Here is a 22,828-nt window from a genome sequence, read left to right as displayed (position 1 = left end):
GATTCAGTGGCCTGCATTGTGCAGGAGGTTAGACTAGGTGATCATAATGGTCCCTTCTGACCTTAATATCTATGAATCTATGAATACAGTTCCCACTGTGCAAGCTTTCATTTTGCTCCAAGTGCCCAGGCAAATTAAGATGAAGCATTACAAACTGAGGATTGTAGGCTCTGAGAGTTGCAGGCTCTGAGAGTTGCACATCCACATAAAAAAGTGTGGGAAATTAATCTACTTAATTAAATCTACTTAATTTTATGCATATTATGTATGACTGTGGGGCTTCTGGTAAACTGCCAGTGTGGCCTTGGGACAAAATTTTGTATCCCTCTAACAGACCATTCTAGACAAGGAGGCAAAATAAACAGTAATTCCACAGATTCCTGACATTCATTCATCTGAGTAAGAAAAAGATTTTACGTTTTACAGAAATATGTATCCTTGAAAACAGAACATCAGAGAAAGAGAAAAACAAAAAAAACAACCAAAGAAAAGTGAGAAATTTATTTAAAAGCCCTGTAGAAACATAGATTTTCCTTATCTAACTATCCAAATTAACATTTCAGAGTAACAGCTGTGTTAAGTCTGTATCCGCAAAAAGAACAGGAGTACTTGTGGCACCTTAGAGACTAACAAATTTATTAGAGCAAATTTGTTAGTCTCTAAGATGCCAAAAGTACTCCTGTTCTTTTTATCCAAATTAAAGATCTTAAAGCACAAAGTTGTTGCAATTAAATGCTTTGGCTTCCATAAAGCAATCTAGACATTTTCTTGAGAAGAGGTAAAAATGCGTAAAACTTTAGCAAACTTTAATCCCACAGACTCTGAATCGGAAAGACTTGGTTAAAACGGTACATTGTTCCAAAGAAAATACATGAGTGGAAACATCTTAAGAACAAATGTTTATAGGACAACTTGTCTCTACATACACCCAAATAGGCAAGGTATATAGCTAAGTTTTTAGAAGGGTTATTAACTACTATTATGGAACATTATCCCACTCATTCGCAAAAACTGTCACTTGTGCAATACACATTTGCATTTTCAAGCCCTAATGAGTGCTCCCATCTATTACTTCTGCTTACCTTTAAAATAGCAGGTCTTAACTGGCGGGCGTATAACTCACCTCACTTCATTAAAAAAATGCATCAGGGCATTATATAAACAAGCCTATGACTTACTCCATTGTGCTGCTGTCTCTCCACCTTTAGTGATGTCCCACTGGAATATGGCATTTACTTTCTTTACCAGCTGATTTCCAACCTCTTTGATGCGGCGACCAATTTCTTCAAACACAAGATCACTCTGCAGCCCTGACGCCTATAAAATAAAGTACATACAGTTTTAAATGGAAAGGTACATTAAAAGGTAATAAAAGTATAACTACCGTTCAAACACAGCATCCAGAGAAGTCTATTCTGCAAAGTGATTACAATACAGTAACTCCTCACTTGACATCCTCCCGGTTAACGTCGTTTCACCCTTAGGTCGCTGACCTATTAGAGAACATACTCCTTTAAAGTCCCGCAATGTTCCCTTATAACTAGAACCCTGCGCTGACACACAAATGTGTATTGGCATCCCATGCGCTATCCGCAAAAAATTATCTGCAGATATCCGCAGATTTGCAGGGCTCTACACTGAGGGCCAGGCTGAGGCTCCGATGCACTTCCCTGCTGGAGACCAGCCAGAGAGACCCACATGGGCAGCCCACATGCAGTCGTGGACCCGCCACCTGCCCTTGGCCAGGCAGGGAGCCTGGGGGGCGGGGACAAAATCAGGGGCTGTTCTCAGCCACCCCACCACCTCCCTCGGGCAAACTCTTACCATGGCCAGGCTGTGGCTCTGAACCGCCCACCTCCCCGGCCAGAGCCAGGATGGGGAGAGCCACGTTGGTAGATGTAGGAAGCCGGCAGACCCTCCACCTACCCTGGGCTGGGGACGTGAGCCGCCCCCGTCCCAGCCCCCCCGCCCAAGGCAGGTGGAGAGACCCAGGCTCCCCGCAGCTAACAGCGCGGCTCTCCCAGACCCAGCTCTGGTGGGGGAGGAGGGGTGGCAGGGCAGCTCAGAGCTGCAGCCTGGCCACTATAACAGCCGGGCGGGCAGCTGTGGGGAGCCGTGCAGATACTCCACCTGCCCTGGGCGTGGGGCCCAAGCAGCCCCCGCCCAGCGTCCCTGCCCCCCTGGCCTTGCACTGCAGTTCCTCACAGCTGCCTACCCAAGTCTTACCATCAGAGCCCCGCGTGGATACAAAATTTGTATCTGCATCAGTGCTGCTATCCACAGAAATGGTTCACAGATATCCGCGAATATAAAGCGGATACCCCTGGATTAATTTATAATTTTGTTTGGTGCAGGGGCTTGCCTGCCCCCCAGCTTGAATGTTGGGCGGATAGAGCAGGACAAGTCCTTGCGCCCCAACCCCGCTCCTTAGCATGAGCCAGGGCGGAACAGGGCAAGCCCCCACACCTCCACCTTGTTCCCCAGGAGGAGTGCTGGGTGGGCCGAACAGGGCAAGCCCCTGCGCCTCCACCCTGCTCCCTAGCTGGAATGCCCAGTGGGTGAAGCGGAGCAAGCCCCCCTGCCCCCACACAGCAGGAGAAGCGGGGCAAGCCCCTGTGCCCTGAGCCCACTACACCCCTGCCTCAACCAAGCTTCACAATCCTCATTGGTATTAAAGTAATTGTTTAAAATTATGTAAAACTTTTACTATACATGTATATAATGTCTTTTGTCTGGTGAAAAAAATTACCCTGGAACCTAACCCCCCTAATTTACATTCATTCTTATGGGGAAATTGGATTCGCTTAACATGGTTTCGCTTAAAGTTCCATTTTTCAATAACATAACTAGGATGTTAAGTGAGGAGTTACTGTATAATAGAGATATGTCTCCTTCCACACACAATAATCACATCCAGCATGTCTACTTTAGACGGTAAATTCTACCTGAAAAAAACATTTTTTTTGTGGAATTGTTCCTGAGAACGATTTCACAAATTACCTCTATAGTTCTTGCGATTTATCTTTGTAATTTAAATAATCCTGAAGTGAAAGCATATATTTAAGCCTTATAAATTACCTTTCAATTTACCTGAAGTGTAATCATGGCTTCTGCCCCACAATGCATTATGTACACTAGTTATAGAATAAGGCATCATCTAAAAAATGGGTTGCCTTTATTTTCAACATATTAACTTTCAAAAAATAGATTGATTTATAAGGTTTCAGTGTATTCATTTCGCCGTGGACAGTCAAAGATATAGCATATATTCAGTATTTTTGGTGTCAAACTGTTTGACTAATGGTAAATTTAAGCTATTATGTAACTACTGCAAATCCTACCTTGACGCCACAACGTGGCTGTTCGACAGCGATGGTAGCAGAGGAGAAGCGGGGCAAGCCCCTGTGCCCTGAGCCCACCACTGACCATGCTATCAAGGTGTCGGGACTGTCAGCCCAGCGAGGGGGTTGTTTCCTCTGTGGAGAGGTGTATAATCCCTCTTCCTAAGGCTGTAAACTAGCTAAATTGAGGAGGTAAATGCCCCGCTGACAGCCCAGCCAGCCTGTGGCCGAAAACAATGGCTAGAACAACATGGAAAACCAAGTCTCCGTTCTCTGCATGTTCCTCAATCCCCACTTCGGAGGCAGTGAGGCATTCGAATGACAAGAGGCTGCAAAAAATCTCAGGTGCCAGGTCGCCAAAAGGAAACCGGACAACTCTCTCAGTGTGCACTTACAACTGCAGAACACTGACGAGGGAGGAATCGATAAACCATCTCATGGAGGAAAAGGCAAAAACAGCCTGCGATGTGCTGGGTCTTTGCGAAACATGACAAAAGAAGGAGATGGAGGTCAGCTGGAGGGATGGAAGCATGGTCATTCTAGGAAAAGGAGAAGGCATGAGGACAGCTAGAGAAGTCGGATTCATCATAAACAAGAAACGGTCTTTGAAAATTGTCTCAAGCCATTTGAAGTCATCGCGTATTGGGGTGCTTTACCTCCTACTGAACCAAAATAGTACCCTCAAAATCATCGAGATCTATACTCCTCTAAGTGCATGCGAAGATGATGATGTAGAAGAATTTTATCAGGAACTGGGGGAAACCCTCGCTCGGAGTTCCACATTATACGATTGTGATGGGAGATTTTAACGCCAAGGTTGGAAGATGGAGAGAGGGTGTAAAGTTCATAGGAAGGTATGGTATCAGAGAATGACTAGCTATATTGGCAGAAATGAGGAAAATGTTCATTGGTAACACCTGGTTCCGAAAGGAGGCCAACAGAAGATGGACCTGGATTGCACCAAACACGAAGACAAAAAATGAAATTGATTACTTTCTGATTGATAGACGACACGTTGTGCAGGATATTTCAGTAGTGCCATCATTCAATATCGGTAGCGACCATCACCTACTGACAGCCTGACTCACATTCACTGTGTGAATGTGGAGAAAAAGGCGCTGTGTATGGAGAACAGAAGGCACGAAATGGTAGCTTTCAATGAGGCAATCCCGAAGGAAAACATTTCTAGGAAAGACTGGAGCCTCCTGGACAACTGCGACGACGATTATGAGAACTTTAGTAAGAGACTGAAATGGTGTGTGAAATCAGCTGAGCGTGAAAGACCAAGAAGAGCTTGCGGAAGAATCTCGGAGAGGACAAAGACTTTATGGAGAAGAGGAGGACAATGAAAAGAAATGGCAGCGACAGGCTTGAGTTCTCCCTTCTCTGCAAGCTCATACGAATGAAGTTGAAGGAAGACTTCAAGAAATTTCGAACCGAAAAGCTCCTAAAGGCTGCTGAAGATCCTAAAAGTCTCAAAAAATGCAAACGGGAACTGGCATTGTACAGGTCATCATTATCTGTTTTGAAGGACAGAGAATCAGTAAACGATCAAATAGAGATGGAGGCGATCTGCAGCGATTTCTATACCCAGCTGTTTGCATCCCGTATAGACGTCCCAATGCCATCACTTCAACAAACTGATGAACACATACCCCCTGTTCTCATCAGCGAAGTCCGTCACGCAGTCCATCAAATGAAAGAGGGGAAGGCTTCAGGCAAGGACGGTCTGATAGCAGAAGTGCTTAAGGCGGGAGGTCAGGAACTTTGCAAAGCTCTCGCCCAAAGGTTCAGCTGCTACCTGGAAATCCAAAAGATCCCGTCCAGTTGGACGGGGTCCAATACCATCTTGCTGCATAAGAAAGGCGATAGAGAAAATCTAAAGAACTATCGCCCAATCTGCCTGCTTTCACATATCTCTAAGTTGTTCACTAAAATAATAACAAATTGTCATAAATATAAAGGGAAGGGTAAACCCCTTTGAAATCCCTCCTGGCCAGGGGAAAGCTCCTCTCACGTAAAGGGTTAAGAAGCTAAAGGTAACCTCGCTGGCACCTGACCAAAATGACCAATGAGGAGACAAGATACTTTCAAAAGCTGGGAGGAGGGAGAGAAACAAAGGGTCTGGGTCTGTCTGTAGTCGTCTTGGCCGGGGATAGACCAGGAATGGAGTCTTAGAACTTTTAGTAAGTAATCTAGCTAGGTATGTGTTAGATTATGATTTCTTTAAATGGCTGAGAAAAGAATTGTGCTGAATAGAATAACTATTTCTGTCTATGTATCTTTTTTGTAACTTAAGGTTTTGCCTAGAGGGGTTCTCTATGTTTTTGAATCTAATTACCCTGTAAGATATCTACCATCCTGATTTTACAGGGGGGATTTCTTTATTTCTATTTACTTCTATTTTTTATTAAAAGTCTTCTTGTAAAACACTGAATGCTTTTTCATTGTTCTCAGATCCAAGGGTTTGGGTCTGTGGTCACCTATGCAAATTGGTGAGGCTTTTTATCCAACATTTCCCAGGAAAGGGGGGGTGCAAGTGTTGGGAGGATTGTTCATTGTTCTTAAGATCCAAGGGTCTGGGTCTGTAGTCACCTAGGCAAATTGGTGAGGCTTTTTACCAAACCTTGTCCAGGAAGTGGGGTGCAAGGTTTTGGGAAGTATTTTGGGGGGAAGGACGCGTCCAAACAGCTCTTCCCCAGTAACCAGTATTAGTTTGGTGGTGGTAGCGGCCAGTCCAAGGATAACGGGTGTAATATTTTGTACCTTGGGGAAGTTTTGACCTAAGCTGGTAAAGATAAGCTTAGGAGGTTTTTCATGCAGGTCCCCACATCTGTACCCTAGAGTTCAGAGTGGGGGAGGAACCTTGACACAAATCAACTGTCATGAAACCTGGATGAACAGCAACATAGAGAGCAGGCTGGCTTTTGAAGGAATTACAGCATGACAGACCACATCTTCACTCTAAACCAACTACTAGAGCGTTCAAGGGAATACAAGTTCCTTTTGTGCATTGCCTTCGTGGACTACAAGAAGGTGTTCATCAGCGTAGAGACTAACGCCATTCTTGAAGCTCTTTCAGAACAGGGCATCAGCATGAAATATATCACATTACTAAAGGAAGCGAACTCTGGCTGCAGCACGGACATATCACTGTTCGATACTCCCCTCCGAATCCCCATCAAGAAAGGAGTGAAACAAGAAGATACAGTTTCACCAAAATTATTCACAGCCTGTCTTGAACTGGTTTTTCGATGAGCAGACTTGAAAGGCAGGATTAATATCAACGGCGAGCGGATAAACCATCTAAGGTTCGTAGATTATATCATACTGATAGCTGAAAATACAGCCCAGATTGAGAGAACGCTTAAAGAACTGAACATGAAAAGTAGTCAAGTCAGATTAAAAATGAACCGGTCGAAAACAAAATATATGAGATCAAATGGTCTGCCAAGAACCCAAACATCACTTGGAGGAGAGCAGATCCAAGAGGTTGATAAATACGTTTATTTGGGCCAGGAAGTCAAAATGCACCACGATCAGAAAGGCGAACTATCGCGCAGAAAAAAAGCTGGACGGTGCACATTCAATGACATCAAGGACATCCTCCAAGGAAAGATCAGCAAAACAACTCGTGCAAATCTTTTTAACTTGACTGTGCTTCCAGCGATGTTATATGGCAGCGAAACATGGTCGCTGACAAAGACTGAAGAACATCAACTGTCACACAGAGGGAGATGGAACGAACATTTTTGGGCATTTTGCTCCGCAATCACATCCCCAACGAAATAATTTGGCAGCTGTCTGGAGTGAGAGACATTGTTGAAAGCAGGCTCAGCAAAGTGCGGTGGGTGGGACATGTGGCCCGACTCAGCAACAACATTTCTATCTGAGTGGTATCCATGAGAACAAAAATGGCCATGCGATCAGCCTCCAAAGAGGTGGGATGATTTCCTCACAAGGAGATATGGACAAGCGTGACGAAGGATTGGAAGACATGTTGTGATCAGCTCAGTCTCAGCTGATGAAAGACCGACAGTCTACGCATGTAACTAAATTTAAATATTTACATTTTGCATCCAGTTAGTCATTTGTAAGCCTTTGTCGCTTTTGAAAAGATACATGGTTTAATGGATAAGTTTTTACATTTTAGGAAGCTGCTCCAATATTAACATTTTTATCTATTACATTTCATCCTACAGTCCAGTTATCAGACTAAGGCAGAGTTAAAGGTGCCATGATATCTTTTATTCACCTTACTGTACCTAGGTGTACATAGCACACAGGATATTGTAAGTGTTGCAATGAGCATTGCCTAAAATTAAGATTGCCTGACACATTTCATTATAACACATCATTTTCAATTGCTTATAACTTTTTCAAACTTCAATCATTGAGGCTGAAGTTTTCCATGATGGCTGTCTAGCTCAGGCTGAAATATTTTGGAAAATTTGAGCAAAAATGCTTCAGCCATTTCTCAGAACAAGGTCAGAGAAATGTAAGCAGTTTTGCCTATGTTAAAAAATTATTACAACCACTTCACTGAGAAGCTCTAGCAACTCCACACACTGGAGCAGGGACTAGAAATTTGGCACAGATATCCCTCTGGTCAAAGAGCTGTGCCTTTTGTCATCCCTTTGAAAATCTGTCCAAATTTAGCCAAGATACAAGCCTCTGAAACCCAGTTTGCGGACATTGTTTAGAGACGTGTTAAAGTTTGACAGTTACATTCTCTGAACATTCCATCTGTTCTGAGCCTGATCTAGCCCTGGACTGCAGAGGATAAGCAGGATTTTCCCTGAAATTGCTCCCCATAAAAATGGGGGTGCTATGTAGCACTAGGCACCAGAACTAAGAGCAGGGAGGTGGCACAGGCAAGCTTAATTCTGGCATTTCCTAACTTCTGAGTACTTGATTTTGTAGCTTTAATATTCTTTTCATATCATTCTTGTACATAATATAGGATATATGCTATAATGGAACTTTAGCAATACTTTGGCATGAAATACAAGGTAGAATGTCATTGCTATGAACATCAAATTCTAAGCCTACCATATTTTATTGTACTCTTTTATACATTTTGGGGATAGATTGGCGTTATTGTCAGATAAAAGACAAATCTGATAAGGAGTAGAAATACTGTACTTTTAAGGGACAACTATACAAAAAAACAACCCTTGCCAACCTTAAAGACAAACTAAGACGTCTACAATGGGTTACATCTCCAAAGGATTTTTGCTGACAGTATACAATTGCCAAAGGTATGCGCATTGCAGATGTGGACTGGAATGGGTTGATGGGGGGTGATTAGATGCAAATGTGAGGCAGACAAATGGAAACAAACTATTTAGCCACAGTAGTACTGAAGACAATCTGGATGAATCTGGGAACAGACACCAAGGAACACCACTATGGGGGACAAGATTGTCTATGCCTGGCTTATTTTCATGCCATTAAAGAAATCTAAAACAGGAAGGATGAGACTCTCCAATATGCCACATGACTTAAAGGCTGAGAAGGTGTAAGGAGAAAGAGTTTTCTAGGAACTTGTCTTAAGTATTATATAATTCCATTTCCGTAGTATCTGAGCACCTCACAATCTTTAATGCATTTGTCCTCAGAACCCCCATGAGGTAGTGAAGTACTATCACCACTCTACAGATGGCGAACAGAGGCACAGAAAATAAATTACTTGTCCAAGGTCACACAGGAATATGATTGTGAAGCAGGAAATTGAACCCAGGTCTTCAGAGGCCTAGACTAGCACCCCAACTCTCCCATCCACAATCTGGTCTGTGCCCCACCCTGACAATCATAACATCTAGGTCAGAGGCAGGCAAACTTTTTGGTCTGAGGCTGTGCCTCCCCAAACAGCCAGCCGTGGTCCAGTCCCCGCCCCAGATCCCCCCACCCCCCGCTTCTCGCCTCCTGATGTCCCCCCGCCAGACTCCTGCCCCATCCAACCCCCCCGTTCCCTGAAAGCCCCCCCAGAACCCCCGCCCCATCCACACACCCCCCCCGACTGCCCCCTGCCAACCCATCCAACCCCTCCTCTCCTTCCTGACTGTCCCCCCTCCCCCCAGGTCCCCTGCCACATCCAACCCCCGCTTCTCCCTGTCCCCTGACTGCCTCCAGAACCCTGCCCGACTGCCCCCCGCCGCCCCATCCAACCCCCCCTCCTTCTGGACTGCCCCCCCCGGGATCCCTACCCCCATTCAACCCCCCTGTTCCCCGTCCTCTGACCACTCTGACCCCTGTCCATGCCCCCCCGTCCCAACTCCCCTGCCCTCTTTCCAACCCCGCCGCTTCCTGCCCCCTTACCGCGCTGCCTGAAGCACTGGTGGCTGGAGCCTGGCTGGAGCCAGCCACGCCACCGCGCAGCACAGAGCACCGGGTCAGGCTGGGCTCTGCAGCTGCACTGCCCCAGAAGCTCACTGCCCCAAGCATTGTGCCAGCAGCATGGCGAGGTGAGGCTGTTGGGGAGGGGGAGACAACCGGGGAGGGGCTGGGGACGAGACAACCGGGCCAGGAGCTCAGGGGCTGGGCAGGAGGGTCCCGCAGGCTGGATGTGGCCCGCAGGCCGTAGTTTGCCCACCTCTGTTCTAGGTACATCAAAGCAAATGCCTATACACACATAGCAGGAGCTAGATTGTGAACCCCTTACTCACCTTGGTGAGAGTTATTCACTTGAGTAGCCTCCAACCCTTTTCTACAAAATAAACATTTCTCAGTACTTTTTATTTGTATTCTTTTTAATTTGCCCCTTCCACCTTTCTCCTCCTTTATTGTATATCTTGACTTTAACTCTTCCTCTGTCTTTCTGTCCATTTTCCCCTCAATCTATAAAAGGTGACTCATTTCTAAATGTACACAGTATTTTTTCTCCAAAGTCTTGTCTACACCAGAAAAACAGGTCCCCATATTGTAGACACAGCCATTAATAGTGCAACTGAGTTTGAGCTCAGCCACCAGGTGCTCATATCTGTGGATCTTACACAACCATCCAGTTCACTTTCTAGTGTGTTCTTAGTAGCTTCTTCTGTATAAGATGTGGTGATTCACAACCGAATAGCTAAGATTGCTGCCAAGCACTTCAAAACTGGAACACCCATACAGGACATTTTCTCAAATAGATCAATGAACCTAGAAGTTTAAATAACTCTTACCTGTGTATTACTGTATTAGTTTACTCATCTCATATCACTTGTGAGACTGCTACAAAATTCTAGTATTTTGTACATTCTTTCAAAAGTAAAACAGAAGTATGCTTCTCCACAAGTTGATCCATCTAAGTGTCTTTTTCCCCTACCTTAATGGGGTCTTTAGCTGAAGGTTTATCAAGGATTGATGTCAGATCTACATATGCTCCTGCAATGGCAACTTCTCCAGTTTCTTTGACCTGTTAAAAGAAAATTCATATTCTGAGTGGATCATGCCAAGTAAAGAAAGAGGAGTTATAATGACCAAAACAGCTACATTTTAAAGCGACCAAGCAATCTTCCTCATGTCTTGCATCACAGATTAGAAAACAAAACTTAAAAAGCTCCAGCAAAGAGAAAAACAAAGGAAAATCATGTTTGAAGTAAATTAGAAATTATTGCTTTTACAAACAGTCCTAAAAAAGAACAATGATGTTTGTTTTGATGCATAAAGAAAGCCCAAATATTATTATGATGATGTTTTTCTATTAAAACTACCACCACAGATTTTCTGGATAAGGCCATGATAGCAGGACACAAATAAAATAGCTCTTATATAGCGCTTTTCTTCAGTAGATCTCAGAGTGCTTTAAAAAGGATAAACTTTTACAAACTGAGGCACAGAGGTGATGTGATTTCCCTAGGTTCACTGAACAGGCCAGTGGCAGAGCTGGGAATGGAACCCAGATAGTTCTTTTGAGTGCCGGCCCAGTGCTCTATCCACTAGAGAGCACTACATCTTCAATTATCAGTTCAATTTATTTCAAGTACGTAGCCTCAATGCTAGGACATTCTACCTACAAATAGACTATCTGTTCAAATGAGCACTAAGAGCATGCTACTACAGTATCTAACAAGCATGGCTAGAGCGATTTAATTCTATTTCTCTTCTAAGGAATTTTTAAGCTTTACTTTTTTGGATATGGAAAGATATTTCTCCTTGGCCTAAAAAGACACCATCAACTTAAAAATCATGCTTCTATTTGAAAATGTACTTCTGTTGTTCAAACGACAGCTAAGGTTACTTGTTTACATAAATAATCAGTTCACAGCAAGCTGGGACATGAATCTACCCTGCACTAGCCTACTATGGACTAGCTGTCTCTATGGACACCACTGATGCACATTAACACTTCCTTGATGCACTCTGATTTAGTCCTGTTTCAAAGAAGACTCGATCAAAGCGCATTATCAAATTGTTAATACACATCAGCAGGGTCCACAAGGACAGGCTAGAGTCACACCCCAGCTTACCATGAAACAAATGTTTGTGTAAACAAGCCCTGAAATAGTTCAAAGAGAAAAGATCTTGCTCTATTTTTCCATTTATTTACTTTATGCATATATGCTTTTGACAGCATTTTGTGTGTAGTCAGTTTCACTGTTCCCCTCCTTTTGTGGGTCTTTAAGGCAGCAACAGGGAAGAATTAAAATATTTTGATAGGAAAATAGATTCGTTGTTGTGAAGTGATAAAAAAATGACAGAACTCCTTTTTTCTAAGGACTGGATTTCAACTTGACATTGCCTCTTTAAAGAGAAGCTACAGATTCATTTAAATAGTATTTGTTCAAATATGTTGTGCACAAGCCTGTTGTTGTTGAATAACTGCAGAATCTGACTGACAAGACTCCATTCTTCCCCCTTCTTTTGTTGTTTCCTTCAAGGCATTCCATGTGAAAGCATAAGCTCTTTGGGACAGGGACTATGTGTAATTTATACTATCAGGTACCTAAGCTACCTCTTGCTACAAAATAAAATAGATAGGGGAAACTAAGCAGAGATCACAAATATTTAGACAGAGGCTTCATGTATTCCAATTGGCCCAGTAATCACAAATCCTGACCTGGAACCTTTTCACACAGATGACTTAATAAATCCAATATTAAGTAACTGACCATTAAGGTTAAGATTTTGTCACAGTTATTTTTAGTAAAAATCACAGACAGCTCACAGAAATTCACGGGAGCTCATGACCTATCTGTGACTTGACTAAAAATAACCGGGGGGGAGAGGGGGGGAACCAGGACTGGGTGGGAGGTGGAGGAATGACAGCTGGAGTCACCCCACCACTGTGGGGGTGGAGGGACCCAGACCCAGCTCCAGTTGCCGCAGCCACGAGCAGGGCTGGGGAGAGTGAGTGTTGGGGTACACAGCACTAGCTCTAGAGCTGGCCGCAACTGCTGGGCAGGGGCACACGGTCCCAGCTCCAATCCCAGCCACAGCCAAGGGTGCAGAGCCCCAGCTATAGTCACAGGGGGGTGTTCACAGCTACGGCTGAAACTGTGGGACAGGGGTGCACGGTCCCGGCTGTGGTCCTGGGAAGTTGTGGGGCAGAGATGCACGGCCCTGGCTATGGCTCCAGCCAAGGGTGCACTGACACAGCTATGGTGGAAGCCGTGGGGGGAGGGGGGCCCACACAGTCCTGGCTCCAGCCCCAGGTGTGGGGCAGGGGAGCATAGCCCCAGCTCCAGCCACACCAGGGGAAGGGGGTGGGAACAGAGGGGCACGGTCCCAGGTGAAGCAGAAGACGACACGGAGGTATGGTAAAGTTACAGAATCAGTGACTTCTGTGACCTCCGTGACTAAACTGTATCCTTACTGATGGTTTGTAAAACCTATAACAGGATGGCCTATACACAACATTTTAGAATACATTACTATTTGCATTGGTGCTTTGCTGAAATTTAAGACTAATGTATAAGTATTCTTTGTTGAAACTTTTGAAAATAATTAAAGGTGAGATAATGCAAGTCTGGGATGCCAACTGCTGCTTGTTCCTGAAAGCCTATGAACTTTAATCCAGCAATCTACATGTGTGTGAACAAAATGTATGCATGGTTCCTTTTCTCTTCCCCAGGAGTTTTGTATCTCTTTGAGATAAGCCCATCTGCTGGTCAGAACATAAGATCCTTGAAAAAGTTGGTAGGGTCTTTTTCCCTAATATGTGCACAGTGGTGAGCACACTCTGGTCATCATGAACAATTATAGTATTTTATTAAGGCATCCAAAGACTCCCAGCCTAAGCACCAAAAAACCTAAGTGTACTATACTTAACAGCTTAGCCTTTTTAAAATAATATATTAAATTACAGAGAAATTACAAGAAACCTTCAACAGACATGCACAACAAACACATATTTGATTTGATAAAGTAGCTTAATATTACAGCACTGCTTCCCCTTGCAAGATGTTCAAGGGGTAGAGAAAGAAAAGCAAATCTACACTGCCTGATAAGATGAGATGGAGAGGAGGAAGAAGGGAACTGACTCAGACACAACAGGTTTGGGAAGAGAGATAAAAAGCTTGAAGATGTAAGTGACAAGAATACCCAAGAAATAGGCAGTTTCATTTATTGTGTTGATTAAATCAGCCAAGGAAAAACTACAAACCAAAAATTATTCAAATCATGTCTAGGGGCTTGTCTATGCACATAGAGGTACCAGTTTAACTTACGGCATGATTTTAAACTGATTTAGTTAAACCAGTACACAAGATTCTGGGGATACTCTTATTTTGGTTTAAACCAGGTTTATTAAGGCTTAGTTTAAATTAGTTTAAGCTAAATTGGTGCAGCTTTTCTGTATAGAAAAGACCTTTGGTACAGGTTCAAGCTAAACCATAACAAGACAGCGTCTACTTACAGGTTTGCACCAGTTCAGCTAAACAGGTACAAATTTGTGTGTTGACAAGGCCTAAGATAGAGACATTGAAGATAACCACTTGCAGTTTTCACATTTTTCCATCATTAAATATATATATAAACCTCAAAAGCTATATTTACAAAAACAGTACAATGCACTTAATTTGGAATCTTAATGCTATAAAAATCCCTAAATTAAGGGAGTTCTTATAGACAATGTTATTTCTAGCAACTGTGTATGCAATCTCAATGACAGCAGAAAACTATTATTATTAGATTTAGAAATGAGGTGAAGTGATAAAGACTTCTTTTCTTCAGAGCTATGATTGAAGAACCATTTTGTTCCCCCACAGGAAAAAAAAAAACAACAACTTTTAACATCCTTTGCTAAAGCCCATAGCCTGAGTCTCGCTGTTCTGACCTTGGTTTGAACGTGAATTCTGTTTCCCTCCTTCCACATCTCTGTTTGCAGAGTTTGTCCTGGAAAGACTGGTTTTACAAAACGGACCTGCAAAAAGAAAGAGTTCAGATTGCCTTATTTATTTCTAAATAAAAACATTCAGCAGTAGTACTGATTTGCATGTAAACAAATATGCAATCTAGAGCATAAAATCAATTGAAATAGAAAAAACTGTTCAGAAAACATGTAATTGTCAAAGCAGATTATCTAACAATTAGGGCTGTCAAACGATTAAAAAAATTAATCGCGATTAATCGCACAGTTAAACAATAACAGAATACCATTTATATAAATATTTTTGGATATTTTACACATTTTCAAATATATTGATTTCAGTTACAACACAGAACACAAAGTGTACAGTGCTCAGTTTGTATTTATTTTGTATTATAAATACTTGCACTATAAAAATAAAAGATAGTATTTTTCAATTCACTTAAGTACTGTAGTGCAATCTCTTTATCATGAAAGTTAAACTTACAAATGTAGAACTATGTACAAAAAATAACTGCATTAAAAAATAAAACAATGTAAAACTTTAGAGCATACAAGTCCACTCAGTCCTACTTCTTGTTCAGCCAATCGCTCAAACAAATTTGTTTACATTTACAGCAGATAATGCTGCCCACTTCTTGTTTACAATGTCACCTGAAAGTGAGAACAAGCATTCACATGGCACTGTTGTAGCCGGCATTGCAAGTGCCAGATGCACTAAAGATTCATATGTCCCTTCGTTCTTCAACCATCATTCCAGAGGACATGCATCATGCTGATGATGGGTTCTGCTTGATAATGATCCAAAGCAGTGCAGACCAACATATGTTCATTTTCATCGTCTGAGTCAGATGCCACCAGCAGAAGGTTGATTTTTTTTTGGTGGTTCTAGTTCTGTAGTTTCCACATCAGAGTGTTGCTTTTCTAAGACTTCTGAAAGCAGCTTTACACCCCGTCTCTCTCAGATTTTGGAAGGCACTTCAGATTCTGAAACCTTGGGTTGAGTGCTGTAGCTATCTTTACAAACCTCAAATTGGTACCTTCTTTGAGTTTTGTCAAATCTGCAGTGAAAGTGTTCTTAAAATGAACAACATGCTGGGTCATCATCCAAGACTACAATAATATGAAACATATGGCAGAAAACGGGTAAAACACAGAGCAGGAGACATACAGTTCTCCCCCAAGGAGTTCAGTCACAAGTTTAATTAACGCATTATTTTTTTTAACAAGCGTCATCAGCATGGAAGCATGTACTCTGGAATGGTGGCCAAAGCATGAAGGGACATACGAATGCTTAGCATATCTGGCACGTAAATACCTTGCAACGCTAGCTACAGAAGTGCCATGTTCTCTTCTTTCTGTTCTCACTTTCAGGTGACATTGTAAATAAGAAGTGGGCAGCATTATCTCCCATAAATGTAAACAAACTAGTTTCTCTTAGTGATTGGCTGAACAAGACGTAGGACTGAGTGGACTTGTAGGCTCTAAAGTTTTACATTGTTTTGTTTTTTGAGTGCAGTTATGTAACAAAACAAATCTACATTTGTAAGTTGCACTTTCACAATAAAGAGAGTGCACTACGGTACTTGTATGAGGTGAATTGAAAAATAGTATTTATTTTGTTTGTCATTTTTACAGTGCAAATATTTGTAATAAAAATAATATAAAGTGAGCACTTGTATTCTGTGTTGTAACTGAAATCAATATATTTGAAAAGGTAGAAAAACATCCAAAATATTTAATAAATTTCAATTGGTATTCTATTGTTTAACAGTGCGATTAAATTGCGATTAATTTGTTTAATCACAATTAATTTTTTGAGTTAATTGCATGAGTTAACTGCTATTAATCGACAGCCCTACTAGCAATATTTATAGAAACATACTAGCTACAGCCATGAAAATACACAGAGTATTAAGTAAAAGCAAAGTGAGTACTCTGTCATTGTGGCAGACTGATTTAATATAAGTTTGCACAGACAAATCTAAAGTCCGTTTCCACCTTAGGAAATGTAATGAACAGGAACTACTCCTTAATAGCTGAATAATCAAGGAAGAGAAATTAACTGCCAAGAACAGACCTTAATTGCCTTGAATCTGGTCACATCATTATTTGCAAAGTGCTTCAAAACATGCCTGGCAGCAAAACCAAATGAACACAGTCCATGCAGTATGGGTTTCTGAAATCCTATTTAAAAAAAAAAAAAAGAACAATTTTTTGTTTTAATGTACATGTTTTGCTCTCCTTTTTTAAGGGCCTATATTTTTATATGCATCTTTATACTCAAATTATAGAAATGTAGGGCTGGAAGGGGCTTCAAAGTGTCATTAAGTCCAGTCCTCTATGCTGAGGCAGGACCAAGTAAACCTAGACCAGCCTTGTCCAACCTGTTTTTAACTACCTCCAATGATGGGGATTCCACAACCTCACTTGGAAGCCTTTTCCAGAGCTTAACTACCCTTATAGCTAGAAAGGTTTTCCTAATATCTAACCTAAATCTCCCTGGCTGCATATTAAAACCATTAATTCTTGTCATACTTCAGTCGACATGATCACAGACCTCTTTATCACAGCCCTTAACACACTGGAAGACTGGTTATCAGTCTTCTTTTCTCAAGACTAAACATACCCAGTTTTTAAAACCTTTCCTCATAGGTCAGGTTTTCTAAACCTGTCACCATTTTTGTTGCTCTCCTCTGGACTCTCTCCAATTTGTTCACATCTTTCCTAAAGTGTGGCATCCAGAACTGGACAGAGTACTCCAGCTGAGGCCTCAACAGTGCCATGAAGAGCATGACAATTACTTCCCTGGTCTTACATTCAATGCTCCTGTTAATGCACCCCAGAATGGTATTAGCCTTTTTCGCAACTGCATCACATTGTTGACTCGTATTCAATTTGTAATCCACTATAACCCCCAGATGCTTTTCAGTAGTACTACTACCTAGCCACTTATTCCCCATTTTGCAGTAGTGCATTTGATTGGCCCTTCCTAACGGAAATACTTTGCATTTGTCTTTACTCAATTTCAACATGTTAATTTCAGATTCTTCAATTTGTCAAGGCTGTTTTGAATTCTAATCCTGTCCTCCAAAGTGCTTGCGACCCCTCCCAGCTTCGGGTCATCCATAGGTTTTATAAGCAAAACTGTGCACTCCATTATCCAAGTAATTAATGAAAATATTGAATAGTACCAGACCCAGGACTGAGCCCTGTGGAACACCGATTGATATACCCTCTGAGTTCAATGTGAACCATTGTTAACTACTCTTTGAGTAAGATCTCTCGAGCAGTTGTGCACCCACTTTATAGTAATTTCACCTAGACAGTATTTCCCTGGTTTGCTTATGAGAATGTCCTGTAGGACTGTGTCAAAAGCCTTACTAAAAATCAAGACTTATCACATCTGCTGCTTCCCCACTCTCCACTAGGCAAGTAACTCTGTCAAAGTAGTAAATTAGGTTGGTTTGCCATGATTTGTTCTTGACAAATCCATGCTGGCTTTTCCTTATAACCATGTTATCCCCTAGGTGCTTACCAATTTATAGTTTAATAATTTGTTCCAGTATTTTTCCAGGTATTGAAGTTAGGCTGACTGCCCTATAATTTCCTGGGTCCTCTTTGTTCCCCTTTTCATAGATATGTATTACATTTGCCCTTCTCCAGTCCTCTGGGACCTCACTCATCCTCCATGAGTTCTTGAATTGCTAACAATTCCAAGATTATATCAGCTAATTCCCTATGTACCCCAGGATGAATTTCATGCGGCCCTGGCAACTTGAATACAACTCTAACTCAACAGGTTAAATTAAATTTATATATATTTCCCTATTTTGGCTTTCATTCCTTCCACTTGTTGTTAATATTTATTATTTATTAATATTAGTTCACATTAAATAGAGATTTGGAGAGCATCCCATTGAAATAGCCTTTGTTATAATTTATTATTTATATTACAGTAACACAAGTTCCAATCAGAACTGTGGCCTATTATGGTAGATGCTATGCAAAACACAGAAGTAGACACGTTTCCTGTCCTGAAGAGCTACAATCTATGGAAGCGAGGAGACATTCAAATATAGACTATTTTTCGTAATGAATATATAGCTTCTATGATTATATACATATATTTAAATATGAATGGAGATTATAGGTGGGGCTAGTTACGCTTCCTATTGAGGTTGCCTAGCACTTCCCATTATAAGAGGCTGTTTTCAGGTGCTTACAGCTTTACCAACTTTAACAGTTTGGGCTGAAATTCTCTATGCTGGATGTCTGCCTCAAAATGAATTTTTTAGGAAAATTTCTGCCAAAACAGTTCAGCCATTCTGAGAACAAGGCTAGGGAAAAATACGATCTATTATCTACATTAAAAAAACACTGACAACCTTTTTTGGAACAGAAACTACCAGCCATATGTGCTAGGGTTGTCAACTTTCTAATCACATAAAACCGAACACCCTAGCCTCACCCCTGAGGCCATGCCTCCCCACTCACTACATTCCCCCTCCCTCAGTGGCTTGCTCTACCCCACCCTCACTCACTTTCACTGGGCTGAGGCAGAGGTTTGGGATGCGGAAAGGGGTATGGGCTCCGGGATGGGGCATGAGGGGTTTGAGGTGTAGGAGGGGGCTCCAGGCTAGGAGGGGTGGGGCTGAGGGATTCATCAAGTGGGAGAGGGCTGCAGGTTGAGACAGGGAGTTGGGGTGTGGGAAGGGGTGAAGGCTCTGGACTGGGGGTGCAGTCCCTGTGGTGGGGCCGGGGATGAGGGGTTTGGGGTGCAGGCAGGGGCTCCAGACTGGAGCCGAGGGATTCAGAGTGCAGGAGGGGACGAGGGCTCTGGGGTGGGGCTGTAAGGGGAGATTTTAGCAAACCAGTGAAGTGCCTAAAACCACTATTGTTTATTGCTAATAGTAGTCAAGTTAGCAGGCCGTACTGAACCACTCTGGCTTATTGCTAAAAGTAGCTAAGTCAGCAGGTTGTAAATTGGTCATGCAGCGGCCTCAGCATAACCAAGGCAGGAGGGGAGGGGGTTTTGGGTGCCACAGACAGGGCAGCTTGACCCCGTGTCCTTTCTGCTAAGAATGTTGAAATTGCTGATCTATGTATTTTAGAAAAACAGGAAGGCTATCTATATGTGCCCCCCAGGAATGTTTGTCAGGGCTCCAGGGCATGGACACACTGAAAAAAAAAAAAAAACTGGTAAATCGATGACCATAAGAAAATCTCTTGCTTGATTTTTAAAAACTGCTTGCTTAGCAAGTTTTCTTTAAGGGACATGTAATTATGTTACTCATGTATAAATAAGGGAGAAAAGTTTCAGGTAACCGGACTTCTCAGAAGGGGCTCTTCAGGGACGCTCCCTCTGGATGCATATTGCGGTCCCCACTGGCAGACGGAAACTTGGCCAGTGGAAACCTGTCATGATGCCACTCGAAGGCCACATTCAGCTTCGGTAATTATCGAGGGTTGAAGGTGTTTTACTAACCTGTTGTGGACGTGTGTAAGTGCTTGAGACTAAAGTAAAGTTTAGCTTTAAGTGAAAGCACTCGTGTTGTCCTGTTTGTGCCAGCTGTCTATTGGTTGGACGGTCGTGTCTCCCTTGATTTATTTCCTGATGCCACCTTGCACAAAGTAAAAGTTACCAAGAGCTTTGGGCTGAAAAAACCCCAGGAAACAGGGCCGGGAATGTGGGGTTCAGGGTTTGGGAGAGGGCTCTGGGCTGGGGCACAGGGTTGGGTGCGGGGCGTGTGAGAAGGCTCTGGGCTGGGGGGCTGGGCTCAGGGATGAGGGTTTTGGGGTGCAGAAGGGGCTCCAGGTTTGGGGGGGCTGAGGGCTAGGGCTCGAGCTTGGTGCACGGGATTACCTCACGCAGCTCCTAGGCAGCAGCGCAGCGGGGGGGCAACTAAGCCTGCCTGTCCTGACACCGCATTGCACTTGTGCCAGAAGCGGGCAGCAGGTCCAGTGGTAGTAGGTGGGGCTGGGGGCAGGAGACTCTGTGCACACTGCTCTTGCCCGCAGGCACCGCTCCCCCCAGCTCCCATTGGCCTAGGAGCCAGACCTACATGGTCAGAAGAAGCAGCCTATCCTATCCCAAAAAACACCATCCTGGCCACTATGGATGTAAAAGCCCTCTAAACCAACATTCCACACAAAGATGGACGACAAGCTACCAGGAACAGTATCCCCGATACTGTCACAGCAAACCTGGTGGCTGACCTTTGTGATTTTGTCCTCACCCACAATTATTTCACATTTGGGGACAATATATACCTTCAAATCAGCGACACTTCTATGGGTACCCGCATGGCCCCACAGTATGCCAACATTTTTACGGCTGACTTAGGACAACGCTTCCTAAGCTCTCGTCCCCTAACGCCCCTACTCTACTTGCACTACATTGATGACATCATCATCTGGAACCATGGAAAAGAAGCCCTTGAGGAATTCCACCATGATTTCAACAATTTCCATCCCACCATCAACCTCAGCCCAGACCAATCCACACAAGCAGTCCATTTCCTGGACACTAATGTGCTAATAAGCGATGGTCACATAACCACCCTAACTAGAAATCTACTGACCGCTATACTTACCTACATGCCTCCAGCTTCCATCCAGGACACACCACACGATCCATTGTCTACAGGTGAAAGACAATATAGACAAAGCCAAGCTCTACGATACAACCGCATTTGCTCCAATCCCTCAGACAGAGACAAACACCTACAAGACCTCTATCTAGCATTCTTAAAACTACAATGCTCACCTGCTGAAGTGAAAAAACAGATTGACAGAGCCAGAAGAGTACCCAGAAGTCACCTACTGCAGGACAGGCCCGACAAAGAAAATAACAGAACACCACTAGCTGCCACCTTCAGCCCCCAACTAAAACCACTCCAGCGCATCATCAAAGATTTACAACCTATCCTGAAAAATGATCCCTCACTCTCACAGATCTTGGGAGACAGACCAGTCCTCGCTTACAGACAGCCCCCCCAACCTGAAGCAAATACTCTCCAGCAACCACACACCAAAAACACTAACCCAGGAACCTATCCTTGCAACAAAGCCCGATGCCAACTCTGTCCACATATTTATTCAAGTGACACCATCATAGGACCTAATCACATTAGCCACACCATCAGGGGCTCGTTCACCTGCACATCTACCAATGTGATATATGCCATCATGTGTCAGCAGTACCCCTCTACCATGTACATTGGCCAAACTGGACAGTCTCTACGCAAAAGAATAAATGGACACAAATCTAACATCAGGAATCATAACATTCAAAAACAGGAAGGAGAACACTTCAACCTCTCTGGTCACTCAGTAACAGACTTAAAGGTGGCAATTTTGCAACAGAAAAGCTTCAAAAACAGAGTCCAATGAGAAACTGCTGAGCTTGAATTAATATGCAAACTAGACACCATTAACTTCGGTTTGAATAGAGATGGGGAGTGGCTGGGTCATTACACATATTGAAGCTATTTCACACCTTCTTGTCAACTGTCGAAAATGGATTATCACTACAAAAATGTTTTTTCTGCTGCTGCTAATAGCTCATCTTAATTAATTAGCCTCTTACAGTTGGTATGGCTACTTCCACCTTTTCATGTTCTCTGTATGTGTGTGTGTCTGTATATACACACACAGAGAGAGAACATGAAAAGGTGGAAGTATATATATATCTTCTTACTATATGTTCCTATACTATATATATATAAAAATAATCTTCTTACTATATGTTCCATTCTATGCATCCGATGAAGAGAGCCGTAGCCCACGAAAGCTTATGCTCAAATAAATTTGTTAGTCTCTAAGGTGCCACAAGTACTCCTGTTCTTTTTGCAGATACAGATTAACATGGCTGCTACTCTGAAACCTATCCTATTAGACACTGATTTTGACCTTTAGGCTTGATTATCACAATTCATACTTGCAAGGTCACAGGGAGTGGGAGCCAGTGTGGCCAACAGAGGGAGGAATGAAGTTCCATGTCCTGAAAACATTCCAGCTGGTACAAAATGCAGAAGCCTGTTTGCTTAGTGATACAGGTTAGTGTGAACCTTGATGCTTCTCCCTCTAAACTGACTCCCCACTCAAGTGTCCAATTTGAGGTCTTGGTCCTGCAATACATAATCATAACCTCTCATGCCAGCAATGTTGTACTGGAACAGTGAATCAGTCA

The 22,828-nt window shown here is 42.9% G+C and overlaps 1 protein-coding gene across 4 annotated transcripts in view; it reads right to left on the bottom strand.

The window, feature by feature from the left end:
* The window catches only part of HSD17B4 (hydroxysteroid 17-beta dehydrogenase 4), a 118,986-nt gene that overhangs the window by 17,601 nt on the left and 78,557 nt on the right, over positions 1–22,828 (bottom strand). For all 4 annotated transcript variants that reach the window (XM_073344781.1, XM_073344778.1, XM_073344779.1 and 1 more), the window contains 4 exons: positions 16,715–16,821; positions 14,602–14,688; positions 10,651–10,740; positions 1,179–1,317 (listed from right to left, as the gene is read on the bottom strand). In XM_073344781.1, the coding sequence (XP_073200882.1) occupies positions 1,179–1,317; positions 10,651–10,740; positions 14,602–14,688; positions 16,715–16,821 (423 nt within the window). The remainder of the gene's footprint in view (positions 1–1,178; positions 1,318–10,650; positions 10,741–14,601; positions 14,689–16,714; positions 16,822–22,828) is intronic.

The sequence above is a fragment of the Lepidochelys kempii genome, chromosome 5 (genome assembly GCF_965140265.1).
Source record: "Lepidochelys kempii isolate rLepKem1 chromosome 5, rLepKem1.hap2, whole genome shotgun sequence".
NCBI classification, from domain to species: Eukaryota; Metazoa; Chordata; order Testudines; family Cheloniidae; genus Lepidochelys; species Lepidochelys kempii.
The sequence above is the reverse complement of the archived record's forward strand: the minus strand, read 5'-3'. Positions and strand labels throughout refer to the sequence as shown.